At 40.2% G+C, this 13,181-nt stretch overlaps 1 protein-coding gene across 7 annotated transcripts in view; it reads left to right on the top strand.

The window, feature by feature from the left end:
• The window catches only part of mcf2a (MCF.2 cell line derived transforming sequence a), a 77,763-nt gene that overhangs the window by 20,078 nt on the left and 44,504 nt on the right, over positions 1–13,181 (top strand). For 6 of the 7 annotated variants that reach the window (XR_009806774.1, XM_061900315.1, XM_061900317.1 and 3 more), the window contains exons 2-4: positions 2,316–2,384; positions 2,456–2,570; positions 6,810–6,900. Coding sequence is in view for 6 of the 7 variants with exons in the window: in XM_061900315.1 (XP_061756299.1) it covers positions 2,316–2,384; positions 2,456–2,570; positions 6,810–6,900 (275 nt within the window). In the remaining variant the exon portion in view is untranslated. Of the gene's footprint in view, positions 1–2,315; positions 2,385–2,455; positions 2,571–6,809; positions 6,901–11,569; positions 11,686–13,181 lie in introns of those variants that run through there. The other variant, XM_061900314.1, reaches the window with a different exon arrangement.

The following is a 13,181-nucleotide window of genomic DNA, read 5'->3' on the forward strand; positions in this document are numbered from 1 at the left end:
CGTGCAAAAGTGTGATGTGCAATATATTGTGCACAAGTGTGATGTGCAAAAGTGTGTTTTGCAAAAGTGTGATGTGTAAAAGTGTGTTGTGCACTAGTGTGTTGTGCACACATTTGTTGCATAAGTGTGTTATGCACAAAAATGTTGTGCACAAGTGTGTTGTGAAAATGGGTTGTGCAAAAGTGTTGTGCACGAGTGTGTTGTGCATAAATGTGTTGTGCACAAGTGTGTTGTGCAAAAGTGTGATGTGCAAAAATGTGATTTGCAAGTGTGTTGTGCACAAGTGTGACGTGCAAAAGGTGTGATGTGCACAAGTGTTTTGTGCAAAAGTGTTGTGTGCAAATGTGTTTTGCAAATCACACTTGTGCACAACACATTTTTGCACATTGCATTTTTACAAATCACACCTGTGCACAAGTGTAATGTGCAAAAATGTGTTGTGCACAAGTGTGACGTGCAAAAGTGTGATGTGTAAAAGTGGGCTGTGCAAATGTGTTGTGTACAGGAATGTTGTGCACAAGTGTGTTGTGAAAATGTGTTGTGCAAAAGTGTGTTGTGCACAAATGTGTTCAGCAAGTGTTGTGCACAAGTGTGTTGTGAAAATGTGTTGTGCAAAAGTGTGTTGTGCAAAAATGTGTTCAGCAAGTGTTGTGCACAAGTGTGATGTGTCCAATTGTGTGCAATACACACGTGTGCACAACACACTTTTTGTTAAGTGTGTTGTGCACAAGTGTGTTGTGTTGACTGTCGCTGCATCTGACGTTGTGGTGTCGCTGCAGGCGGCACAAGACGCGGCGGGAAGTAAGCCGAGGTCACTTCAGCGCGCCTCCTCGGTCACACATCAAATATTCAGCAGGGGGCGATCATTACTCCCAAGTCTGGATACGTTACACACTTTCAGTCCCAGCAAACACAAATTTTGTGTCATCTGTTTCTGCCTAAATTCACTTGAATGTTTTCTTTATTAAACATTAACAAATATTGCATATTTACCACCGTCTCATTTTCATCTATAACTAAACGTGAGACGGCTCCATCTAGTGGTAGACAATTGTATAAACACACATTTATTCATTAACTATCGGGTATTTGGTTTCAAAAGAAAAATGTCCAAATTATTAATATTTACCTCCCTCCATAAACTACAAGTCAAATGTTCCAAGCAAAAGACAATCATGGTGTTGTAGGTGTGGCCTTAAATCCATCCATCCATCCATCATATTCCGCTTATCTGAGGTCGGGTCGCGGGGGCAGCAGCCTAAGCAGGGAAGCCCAGACTTCCCTCTCCCCTATGTCTATGTCTATGACTATGTCTCCCGAGGCGTTCCCAGGCCAGCCGGGAGACATAGTCTTCCCAACGTGTCCTGGGTCTTCCCCGTGGCCCCATACCGGTTGGACGTGCCCTTAACACCTCCTTCGGGAGGCGTTCGGGTGGGATCCTGACCAGATGCCCGAACCACCTCATCTAGCTCCTCTCGATGTGAAGGAGCAGCGGCTTTACTTTGAGTTCCTTCCGGATGACATAGCTTCTCACCCTATCTCTAAGGGAGAGCCCCGCCACACGGCGGAGGAAACTCATTTCGGCCGCTTGTACCCGTGATCTTATCCTTTCGGTCATGACCCAAAGCTCATGACCATAGGTGAGGATGGGAACGTAGATCGACCGGTAAATTGAGAGCTTTGCCTTCCGGCTCAGCTCCTTCTTCACCACAACGGATCGGTACAAAGTCCGCATTACTGAAGACGCCGCACCGATCCGCCTGTCGATCTCACAATCCACTCTTCCCCCACCCGTGAACATGACTCCTAGGTACTTGAATTCCTCAACTTGTGGCAGGGTGTCTTCCTCCCAACCCGGAGATGCTACTCCACCCTTTTCCGGGCGAGAACCATGGACTCGGACTTGGAGTTGCTGATTCTCTGTTCAAATTCATTAATGTCAATCAAAGATCCTCTATACGACAGGAGTGTTTTGGTGTTCGGACCTATTGCAAAAACACTAGTAAAAGATCCTGTATATTAGAAGAGTAATGACCACCAATCATTCTGTATATGACAGGTGTTTTAGTTCCTAAAACACTCTGGTGTTTTAGGGACTTGGTGCAAAAATGCTAGTCAAAGATTGTATGACAGAACCACTGTTCGAAGGCATTTTGATGTGACACGTTTAACTCACTAATCAACTCATATATGCAAATGTGTACTCATTGAAAACGGTGACATCATTTTTTTTTTTTTTTCTGTAAGGACAAAAAAGTCCTCTGAGGTTGAAGTAAATCATTTATTCAGCGGGATATTTTGCTCTTGTGTTGCAGAGGTGACTGTTCCTATGAGCATGAAGGAGGTCAGAGGCTACATAGAGAAGCAGGTTGCGTACCTGTCAGGTGAGCCCCTAAAAGTGTGTGCGTGAACTCCCCTAAAAGAATGGAGGGTTTATCATGTGTTTTATCTCCAGGCGGTCGTGGAGAAGACTCCAGCGTCATCATCACTCTCCCAGAATGCTCCGCTTTCAGGGATATCCCGGAGGAGGCCTTGGCCAAAGTCTTCACGTACCTCACACTCATCCCCAGGTGTGTGTGTGTGTGTGTGTGTGTGTGTGCGTGTGTGTGTGTGTGTGTGTGTGTGTGTGTGTGTGTGTGTGGGTTCTTGTATTTCTACCCTTCTTGAGACATCAAGAAGGAAAAGTAGCTTCCATATGAGGAGGTGTGAACAAGTTAGGACATAAAACATGGTCTCAATACGGAAAACCATTACATCTAATAGAGAATGTCTCATTTGCACCCCTGGTAGTGAAATCTATCAAAATGAGGGTGGTCCCAAAAAGCAGGGATTTTTCAAATTGATTGTGTGTCAACATATGAAATAACAAGTGTGTGTAGGAAATTAAAATGTGCCCTCTTGGGCCAAAATAAAAAAAATTATATATATATATATATATATATATATATATATATATATCTCAAGACATACTGTAAAAACTTAAAGTACACATCCATCCATCCATCCATTTTCTACAACTTGCCCCTTTTGGGGTTGCGGGGGGTCGCTGGAGCCTATATCAGCTGCATTCGGGTGGAAGGCGGTGTACACCCTAGACAAGTCGCTCCTTCATCGCAGTTGAAGTAAACAATGAAGATTAAAAAACAATTACAAACAAAATCACTAAAATCTGTCTTTTTCTCACAATGTCACCACTTTTTTCTAATAAAATTGGGAACTATTTCTCTTATTCTTTCTGTTTCTGTGATATAGTAATGTTGTCTCGTAAAATTGTGACTTTTTTATGTAAAATGATTACTCTTTAATGGTGATATTTGTCATTTAAATTCTGACTTATCACAACATTGCCAATTTTTTTGTTGTTGTTCTTGTAAAATTGTGACATTCTCAAGTAAAATTATGACTTTTGTCATACATTTGCCAAGTAAAATTCTGATTATTATAACGTTGCCCACATTTTTAAGTTTTGTTATAAAATTGTGACTTTTGTCATGTAAAATTACAACTCTTTTCATAAAATTGCCAAACTTTTAAGTTTTTCTTGTAAAAATTAGGTAGGAATTTTTCGGCGGTCTCAAGAAGGTACTAAATACAATGTGTGTGTGTGTTCTTGTATTTCTACCCTTCTTGAGACGTCAAGAAGGAAAAGTAGTTTCCATATGAGGAGGTGTGAACAAGTTAGGACATAAATAGTGGTCCCAATATGGAAAACCATTACATCTAATAGGGAATGTCTCATTTTCACCCCTGGTAGTGAAATCTATCAAAATGAGGGTGGTCCCAAAAAGGAGGAATTTTGCAAATTGACTGTGTGTCGCTTTTAGAAGTGCTCCCCCTCTGGTCAACATATGAAATAACAAGTGTGTAAGAAATTCAAATGTGCCACCTTTGGCCAAAATACATTAAAAAAATGAATAAATATGTATGTAGAGGGATACTGGAATATTTTGAAGTAAATAATGAAGATTATAAAACAGTTACAAACAAAAAATTAAAATTTTTTTTTTTTTACTAAAATCTGTCTTTTTCCCACAATTTGTCGAGTTTTTTCTTATGAAATTGGGAACTATTTCTCATTGTCTTTCAGTTTCTGTAATATAGTAATATTTTCTTGTAAAATGATTACTTTTTAAAGCAAAATAGTGATGTTTGTCATTTAAATTCTGACTTACCAATTTGTTTGGTTGTTCTTGTAAAATAATGACGTTCTTTGAGTAAAATTCTGACTTTTGTCATATATTTGCCAAGTAAAATTCCGGTTATTATAACATTGCCCACATTTTTAAGTTTTCTTATAAAATTGTGACTTTTGTCGCGTAAAATTACGACTCTTCTCATAAATTGCCAACATTTAAGCTTTTCTTGTAAAAACTGCCATTGCGTGAAATTCCAACTTTTATCATAATATTGCACAAATGTTCAGTTTTTCTTGTAAAATTTTGACTTAAGTTGAGTAAAATGACTGTTATTATAATACTGCCAACATTCTAAGTTTTTCTTGTGAAATTGTGACCTTTTTCTTGTGAAATTCCAACTTATTTTTCACAACATGCTTTTTTTATATTTGCATAGTATGTATATATTGTTAATTTTGTAAATACACATCTTCATATACTGTATCTAGAAAGGGTGGTCCTAAAGAGGTAGCCATAATTCTCAGGTCTCAAGAAGGTAACAAATACAAGTGTGTGTGTGTGTGTGTGTGTGTGTGTGTGTGTGTGTGTGTGTGTGTGTGTGTGTGTGTGTGTGTGTGTGTGTGTGTGTGTGTGTGTGCGCTCACGTCACCGTCACTGCAGTGCGCCAAATAGTTGTGTTTAGATTCTGAGCACAGCCTGGTCTGGATGGACATGGAGTCCTGCTGATGTCAGCGATAGTGCCATGTAGTTCTCCAGTCTGCACAACACCTACTTTGATTCCTGTGCTTCTTCTAATAACGTGCACAACACTGCCACCTATGACACAGGCAGCCTGAGGTGCTACAATTTAGATTTTAATTGGAATTTTGGTGGAAAAAACCCCATTTCATGGCACCTTCAGTTCAGTTTAGTTCAGTGTGTCAATTGGCTTAATTTTAGCTTCAAATCAGTCATTTATTAGTTATGCTTAACAAAGGGACATGTTTACATTTGCACAATTCAACAGGTCTGAAAACGAGTAAGTAGCTGAGATTATATAAAAGGGAACATTATCACAATTTCAGAAGGGTTAAAACCAATACAAATCAGTTCCTAGTGGCTTATTTTATTTTTCAAAGTTTTTTTTTTAATTTTACCCGTCTCGGAATATCCCTAATAAAAGCTTTAAAGTGCGACATTAGCTCGGATTCAGACTCGGATTTCAGCGGTTTGAGCGATTCAACAGATTACGCATGTATTGAAACGGATGGTTGGAGTATGGAGGCATATAGCGAAAACGAAATTGAAGAAGAAACTGAAGCTATTGACCGAATAGCTATTGATACTATTCGGCCATGTTTGCCTTAGCATGGCCGGTAAAATGTGCAGACCAACGATCGGAAGTTTCGCATCTTGTGACACTGGATCAACTTAAATCCGTCGATTGGAATATGTTTGTTTGGCATTAAATGTGGGTGGAAGGAAACGCTCGATGCAAATACAGCTAGAAATGTACATACAGCTAGCCTAAATAGCATGTTAGCATCAAATAGCTGGCTGTCATGCCGCGACCAAATTAGCCTGATTAGCACATAAGTCAATAACATCAACAAAACTCACCTTTGTGATTTCGTTGACTTTATCGTTGGGAATGCATCTGCTTTGAGTGTCGCAGGATATCCACACATTCTTGCCATCTCTGTCGTAGCATCGCCGGTAAAAACCAAACGAGGGACTTTCGCATCTCTTGACACTGGAGCAACTTAAATCCGTCGATTGCTATGTGTTTGTTTGGCATTAAATGTGGATGGAGGGAAAGGCTGGATGCAAATATAGCTACAAATGAGGCATAACGATGCAATATGTACATACAGCTAGACTAAATAAAATGTTAGCACGGCATGCTAATCGATGCACATTCTACGTAAATCAATTTGAATCCGTCCCTGATCGTGTTGTTACACCCTCCGACAACACACCGACGAAGCATGATGTTGTCGGAAAACAGTCGAAAAAACGGAAAATAACCGAGCTGATTTGACTTGCTGCGTGTAATGTGGTGGAGAAAATGGCGTTGACTACCTAGGTGACGTTCTGACGTCATCGCTCCGAGAGCGATAAATAGAAAGGCGTTAAATTCACCAAAATTCACCCATTTAAAGTTCGGAAATCGGTTAAAAATAAATATATTGTCTTTTTTCTGCAACATGAAGGTATATATTGACGCTTACATAGGTCTGGTGATAATGTTCCCCTTTAATCCTATACATGTCGCAGCAATTACTGAGGTATATATACATGTATGTGTGTATACATATATATATGTGTGTGTGTGTGTGTGTGTGTGTGTGTGTGTATATACGTATGTGTGTGTATATATATATATTGTATGTGTATGTGTGTATATATATATATATATTTATATATATGTTTGTGTGTGTGTATATGTGTATATATATATATATATATATATATATATATATATATATATATATATATATATATATATATATATATATATATATATATATATATATATATATATATATATATATATATATATATATATATATATATATATATATATATATATATACATACGTGTGTGTATGTATTTGTATGTGTGTATATATATATTTGCCTTGCCCCTTATGCAACGTCAGCACTTTCTCCTAAAGACAATTTTCTCCACAGAACCAGACAACCAGGGGTCAAGTTTATCATCATTTTAGACCGCAGACTTGACACGTGGGCTTCTATCAAGAATGCGCTGGCCAGAATAGCAGTGAGTTGTGTTTTATTCTACTTTCAGTATGTGGAGTGGATGGTGTACACTTAGGAGGAGGAGTATGGTTGTCCTATGAGTCTGCGAATGTAAAATGAGTCCATGAGCGAACGGAAAATGAGTCCATTTGCGAGCGTAAAATGAGTCCGCGAACGTAAAATGAGTCCATAAGCGAGTGCAAAATTAGTCTAAATGAGCGTAAAATGAGTCCGCAGGCAAATGTAAAATGAGTCCATGAGCGAGCGTAAAATGAGTCCATGAGCGAACGTTAAATGAGTCAATGAGCGAACATAAAATGAGTCCATGAGCGAACGTAAAATGAGTCCATGAGGGAGCGCAAAAGTTAGTCTAAATAAGCATAAAATGAATCCACAAGCAAATGTAAAATGAGTCCATGAGCGAACGTAAATTGATTCCATGAACAAACGTAAAATGAATCCACGGGAAAACGTAAATTTAGTCCGCGAGCAAACTTAAATTGAGTCCGCGAGTAAACGTAAAATGAGTCCACGAGCAAATGTAAAATGGGTCTGCGAGCGACCAAAAATTTAGTCCAAACGAGTGTAAAATTAGTCTGCGAGCAAATGTAAAATTAGTCTATTTGCAGGCGCAAAATGAGTCCGGGAGAGTGTAAAATTAGTCCATGAGCGAACATAAAATGAGTCCACGAGCGAACGTAAAACAATTCCACGAACGTAAAAAGAGTCCATGAGCGAGTGTAAAATTTGTCAAATACAGTGTAAAATAAATCCATGAGCAAGCGCAAAATTAGTCTAAATGAGCGTAAAATTAGTCCGCGAGCAAATGTAAAATGAGTCTATCTGCGAACGTAAAATTAGTCCGAATGTAAAATAAATCTGCAAGAGTGTAAACTGAACGTAAAATGACTCCATGAGCGAACCTAAAATGACTCCATGAGCGAACGTAAAATGAGTCCGCAAGCGAACCCAAAATGAGTCTGCAAGAGAGTAAAATGAAAGTAAAATGACTCCACGAGCGAACGTAAAATGAGTCTATCTGCGAACGTAAAATTAGTCCGAATGTAAAATAAATCTGCAAGAGTGTAAAATGAACGTAAAATGACTCCATGAGCGAACCTAAAATGACTCCATGAGCGAACGTAAAATGAGTCCGCAAGCGAACGCAAAATGAGTCTGCAAGAGATTAAAATGAAAGTAAAATGACTCCACGAGCGAACGTAAAATGAGTCCGCGAGCAAGCGAAAATTTAGTTTAAATGAGCGTAAAATTAGTCCGCGAGCAAATGTAAAATGAGTCCATCCGCGAACGTAAAATGAGGCCATGAGCGAACGTAAAATGAGGCCATGAGCGAACGTAAAATTAGTCCACGAACGTGAAAGGAGTAAATGAACGAGCGCAAAATTAGTCTAAATGAGCGTAAAATTCGTCCGCGAGCAAATGTAAAATGAGTCCACTCGCGAACGTAAAATGAGTCCGTGAATGTAAAATCAGTCCACGAGGGAATATAAAATGAGTCCATAAGTGAGCGCAAATTTTGTCTAAATGAGTGTAAAATTAGTCCGCGAGTGAATGTAAAATTAGTCCGTTTGCGAGCGTAAAATGAGTCCATGTGCGAACGTAAAATGAGTCCACGAATGTGAAAAGAGTCCATTAGCGAACGGAAAATGAGTCCACGAACGTGAAAGGAGTCCATGAACGAGCGCAAAATTAGTCTAAATGAGCGTAAATTCGTCCGCAAGCAAATGTAAAATGAGTCCACCCGCGAACGTAAAATGAGTCCGTGAGCGAATATAAAATGAGTCCATAAGTGAGCGCAAATTTAGTCTAAATGAGTGTAAAACTAGTCCGCAAGTGAATGTAGAATTAGTCCGTTTGCGAGCGTAAAATGAGTCCATGTGCGAACGTAAAATGACTCCATGAGCGAACCTAAAATGACTCCATGAGCGAACGTAAAATGAGTCCGCAAGCGAACGCAAAATGAGTCTGCAAGAGAGTAAAATGAAAGTAAAATGACTCCACGAGCGAACGTAAAATGAGTCCGCGAGCGAGCGAAAATTTAGTTTAAATGAGCGTAAAATTAGTCCGCGAGCAAATGTAAAATGAGTCCATCCACGAACGTAAAATGAGGCCATGAGCGAACGTAAAATGAGGCCATGAGCGAACGTAAAACGAGTCCACGAACGTTAAAGGAGTCAATGAACGTGCGCAAAATTAGTCTAAATGAGCGTAAAATTAGTCCGCGAGCAAATGTAAAATGAGTCCACCCGCGAACGTAAAATGAGTCTGTGAACGTAAAATGAGTCCACGAGCGAATATAAAATGAGTCCATAAGTGAGCGAAAATTTTGTCTAAATGAGTGTAAAATTAGTCCGCGAGTGAATGTAAAATTAGTCCGTTTGCGAGCGTAAAATGAGTCCATGTGCGAACGTAAAATGAGTCTACGAATGTGAAAAGAGTCCATTAGCGAACGGAAAATGAGTCCATGAACGAGCGCAAAATTAGTCTAAATGAGCATAAAATTTGTCCGCAGGCAAATGTAAAATGAGTCCACCCGCGAACGTAAAATGAGTCCGTGAACGTAAAATCAGTCCACGAGCGAATATAAAATGAGTCCATAAGTGAGCGCTAATTTTGTCTAAATGAGTGTAAAATTAGTCCACGAGTGAATGTAGAATTAGTCCGTTTGCGAGCGTAAAATGAGTCCATGTGCGAATGTAAAATGACTCCGCAAGCGAACGCAAAATGAGTCTGCAAGAGAGTAAAATGAAAGTAAAATGACTCCACGAGCAAACGTAAAATGAGTCCGCGAGCGAGCGAAAATTTAGTTTAAATGAGCGTAAAATTAGTCCGCGAGCAAATGTAAAATGAGGCCATGAGCGAACGTAAAATGAGGCCATGAGCGAACGTAAAATGAGTCCACGAACGTGAAAGGAGTCAATGAATGTGCGCAAAATTAGTCTAAATGAGCGTAAAATTAGTCCGCGAGCAAATGTAAGAGTCCGCCCGCGAACGTAAAATGAGTCCGTGAACGTAAAATGAGTCCACGAGCGAATATAAAATGAGTCCATAAGCGAGCGAAAATTTAGTCTAAACGAGTGTAAAATTAGTCCGCGAGTGAATGTAGAATTAGTCCGTTTGCGAGCGTAAAATGACTCCATGCGCGAACGTAAAATGACTCCATGAGCGAACCTAAAATGACTCCATGAGCGAACGTAAAATGAGTCCGCAAGCGATTGCAAAATGAGTCTGCAAGAGAGTAAAATGAAAGTAAAATGACTCCACGAGCGAACGTAAAATGAGTCCGCGAGCGAGCGAATATTTAGTTTAAGTGAGCGTAAAATTAGTCCGCGAGCAAATGTAAAATGAGTCCATCCGCGAACGTAAAATGAGGCCATGAGCGAACGTAAAATGAGGCCATGAGCGAACGTAAAATGAGTCCACGAACGTGAAAGGAGTCAATGAACGTGCGCAAAATTAGTCTAAATGAGCGTAAAATTAGTCCGCGAACAAATGTAAAATGAGTCCACTCGCTAACGTAAAATGAGTCCGTGAACGTAAAATGAGTCCACGAGCGAATATAAAATGAGTCCATACGTGAGCGAAAATTTTGTCTAAATGAGTGTAAAATTAGACCGCGAGTGAATGTAAAATTAGTCCGTTTGCGGGCGTAAAATGAGTCCATGTGTGAACTTAAAATTAGTCCACGAATGTGAAAAGAGTCCATTAGCGAACGGAAAATGAGTCCACGAACGTGAAAGGAGTCCATGAACGAGCGCAAAATTAGTCTAAATGAGCGTAAAATTTGTCCGCAAGCAAATGTAAAATGAGTCCACCCGCGAACGTAGTGTGAGTCCGTGAACGTAAAATGAGTCCACGAGCGAATATAAAATGAGTCCATAAGTGAGCGAAAATTTTGTCTAAATGAGTGTAAAATTAGTCCGCGAGTGAATGTAGAATTAGTCCGTTTGCGAGCGTAAAATGAGTCCATGAGCGAACGTAAAATGAGCGAGCGCAAAATTTGTCTAAATGAGCATAAAAAGAGTCCATGAGCAAATGTAAAATGAGTCTGTGAGCAAATGTAAAATGAGTCTCTGAGCAAACGTAAAATGAGTCCATGAGCGAGCGCAAAATTAGTCTAAATGAACTGAAAATTACTCTATGAGCGAACGTAAAATGACTCCGTGAGCGAACGTAAAATGCGTGCGCAGAGTGTTCACACGCACATAGTGTTTTTTTTTTTTTTTAAATGCGAGTATTCTGTCACACCTGTGAGGGACTTACAAACACGTGTGTAAAGTGTGCTTGAAAAAAATATCCGCCATCAAGCAAAACATCTTAGTAGCAACACAGAAGTCATTGACATGGATTATAGTCGTATTAGGTGTATACTTGCAGGTCTTACTAACCACAGCCCACAGGGGGCGCCATAAATGTCATGTCATCTCTGGCCACAGCATTAGGTACACCTAATGGCATCCAATACAATATTTCCCTTCAGTGCTGTTTATTATTGTGCTTGTAGTTTGCGCCGCACTGTACCGCAAACGCTGCTCCTCGTATTTTGCCTCAAGAAAGGCCGTCTTCTCTGACGCCGTCTTAATTGAAATGCAAGCAACAACTTCCACCTCCCCCAACCCCCCAAAAAAGTGTGATGACGTGGAGCTCTGCAGAGAGCGAGGACGAGGATGCGGAGAGTGTGTGGTGTGTGAGTGAGGATGCTGCTGAGCTGAACATGTCCTCCCATCGTCCCGTCATGGCCGAAAGATGCGGCCGGAGAGGACTCGCCAGGATCCGATGCAGCCCGGTAATGACCGGGCGGGGGTGGATATTTTGTTGCCTAATTAGAGGAGTTTGGGTGAAGTTTTAGGGTGGGAATGCTGCAGTGAGCGGAGCGGTGCAGTGTGTGTGTGTGTGTGTGTGTGTGCAGAATGCTGAGTCATGCTTCCTTTGCGTAGAAGGTGAGATGATGTCATGTCCGTCTCCTCTTACATGCATGCTGCTGACTTAAACATGCATGACGTCACCACTGAGGCCAAGGGGAAGGTGGACAAATGTGTGAGGCTGCACAGTTGTGTGGTTTCCCTTGTCATGCAGACACACTGTCGGGGTATTGATAAAAAAACAACAATAAAAAACGACGTATTAAAAAAAGCAACTTCCAGTATGATTGCGTGCTGCAAACCACAATCATAAACACAACGTTGTATTAGGAACTTGTAAACTATTTTTAAACTAAATTCTTTGTTTTCAGGGTGACCCTTTTCCTTAGCGAGATTATTTTTATTGTTTATATAATGTCAATAAATTAAAACACGAGCAATATGTAGTAGGGTGTCAAAGCTGTTCTACAATGAATGACAGGAAGACTCTGGTGTTTCACAGGACCAGTACTGTATGTACCATGTATATCGCAAAAACACCAGTCAAAGATCCTGTATTTTACAAGAGTAATTGCCGCCAATCATTCTCTATATGACAGGTGAACGCTGTTGTTTTAGGGCAGGGGTAGGGAACCTATGGCTCGTGAGCCAGATGTGGCTCTTTTGATGACTGCATCTGGCTCTTGGATAAATCTGAGCTGACATTGCTTAACATGATAAGTAATGAATGATTCCACTTGTATTCACAGTGTTAAAAATAACGTTCAAAATATAAAACATTCTCATGCATTTTTATTCCATCCATCTGTTTTCTACCGCACCTGTTCAAGAAGTTGCGTAATGGTAAGAAGTTATTTATTTATTATTGGTTAGTGTAGGGCTTGCACCTCTGGGGGTTCTTCAGACCACCAAGCACCGAATAAGTCTCTCAGTTGCTGTCCAGCAATTGTATTTTTGTCTTTCGTTCTCGCTCTCGCTCTGGCTCCAGCCCCAACCCCATCTCTCCTACTGGCTGCTGCTTATAACAGAGCGACAGGTGATTAGATATCAAGGCCCTGGTGGACCAGCTACGCACCTGTTGCTGATTTCGAGGCCTGTCCTGGAACACCCCAGTTCGCTGCAGGCCCGCAGGCCACACCCCCTCCACAGTTAGCTTCAGAATAACAAAGTTATTACAAAGAATAAGAGACCTCTTATACCCTGGAAATGTTGGTCTTACTTAAAAATGCACGCGTTTAGTTGTGTTCAGTGTTAAAAAAAAATGATATGGCTCTTACGGAAATACATTTTGAAATATTTGGCTTTTTGGCTCTCTCAGCCAAAAAGGTTCCCGACCCCTGTTTTAGGGACTCGGTGCAAAAATGTTAGTCAAGAGTCTCCGTATGACAGAACCACTCCAGTTTTTAATGGTCTCCTTCAT

This window comes from Nerophis ophidion, linkage group LG05 (genome assembly GCF_033978795.1).
Source record: "Nerophis ophidion isolate RoL-2023_Sa linkage group LG05, RoL_Noph_v1.0, whole genome shotgun sequence".
Lineage (NCBI taxonomy): Eukaryota > Metazoa > Chordata > Actinopteri > Syngnathiformes > Syngnathidae > Nerophis > Nerophis ophidion.